The following is a 1,264-nucleotide window of genomic DNA, read 5'->3' as shown; positions in this document are numbered from 1 at the left end:
TGCGGGTCGGCGTAGACAATGTCACGCTTCTGGTTCTGCATAATCCCCTTCGCGTTGCCTGCCTTGAAGGACTTGCCGCCCTTTCCCATATTCTTCGGCATCTTGACGGAATTTCTGACAGGCGGGGGTGACAAATAAATAAATAAATAAGAATAGCTTTTCCTTCCGCTCTCGCTTTTACTCTCCCCTCCCCGCACAAGTTTAATGGCAACCAAACCTCCCCCAAAAGAAAAAAAAAAAAAGAAGAATAGCACACAATTCACGCAAGCAAAAAGGAACATTTGTCACCTCCCATAGCGCAAGCACACACACACACAAACAAAAAAAAAAAAGATAAATTTTTGTCGCGGCCAAGCAGACAAGGGAAAGAAATAATACGGGACGTGCTGCACCGCCCCACTGCCTGAACTAGCCACTGGGAAAGAAGCTGCCCCACTGGAGATGACAGGGGAAAGGAATCAGGCAGAGCCATCAGCGTTCGATTCCATTGCATTGCCGGGCAGAGAAGAGCACGCATTCAGTAGAACGCCACGCAGGCGTTCAATAGAGGCGGCCAGGACGGTTGCCGCGTTGTCTGCATGATCGTCCACCGCCGTCCCCGGGGCGGGCTCCTGCAACCCGCTCCACTCAGAGCGCAGTCGTTGAGCTTGCAGAGAAAGCCCCGCCTGCACGGTACTAAAACGACTCTCCATGTTTTGGTACAACTTCATCCAATCCTCCATCGGCAGCGGCGGGTGATTGACCTCCAGGCGGGCGCTCTGCAGGACTTTCTGCAGAGGAGCAGGTCGCACCTGCAGAGCCGAGCTGCTCACAAACCCCTGAAGTGTTCGGCGCCACTTCTCCACGTCCATCCACCCCCCACCCCAACCGCTTAAAGCGCTGCGTGCAACAAAATCGATCGCGGAGCAGGCACGCCGGCCAGTGATGACAGCAAGTGCAAAAGTACACGCACAGTGACACCCAGCAACAGGCACAGTACAAGCCTCACGCACACACCGTCCGCAGCAGCAGAAAAGAAGAAGAAACAAAAAAAAAAGACACGAGTGTACTGATAAAAAGAACAAAAGGGAAAAAAAAAAAATAACGAAAGAAAGAAAAGAAGAGGGTATGCATTGTGCCGCATGTGTACAAAAAGTGGAAAGTGAAATAATAATAATAATAATAAATGAATGGTGGGCATCTCCCTTTTGAAGCAAATTCGCACACACACACACACACACGCACACATCTCCTCGTCAATTTCTTCGCTTGTTTGAAACTTTAC

General features: G+C 50.4%; 1 protein-coding gene across 1 annotated transcript, besides 4 other annotated features; it reads right to left on the bottom strand.

Annotated features, from left to right (window-relative positions):
- Tc00.1047053463269.10 (eukaryotic translation initiation factor 1A, putative) lies at positions 1-101 on the bottom strand (the record flags this gene model as incomplete). The annotated part of the gene is made up of 1 exon (XM_797132.1): positions 1-101. A coding segment is annotated over one exon (101 nt), but the record flags the coding sequence as incomplete, so codon positions are not given.
- Positions 1-1,264: a sequence feature (heterozygous, non-Esmeraldo-like haplotype).
- Positions 1,010-1,103: a sequence feature (A-rich).
- Positions 1,146-1,165: a microsatellite.
- Positions 1,202-1,227: a microsatellite.

Source organism: Trypanosoma cruzi, genomic scaffold (genome assembly GCF_000209065.1).
Source record: "Trypanosoma cruzi strain CL Brener 1047053517191 genomic scaffold, whole genome shotgun sequence".
Taxonomy (NCBI): Eukaryota; Euglenozoa; class Kinetoplastea; order Trypanosomatida; family Trypanosomatidae; genus Trypanosoma; species Trypanosoma cruzi.
The sequence above is the reverse complement of the archived record's forward strand: the minus strand, read 5'-3'. Positions and strand labels throughout refer to the sequence as shown.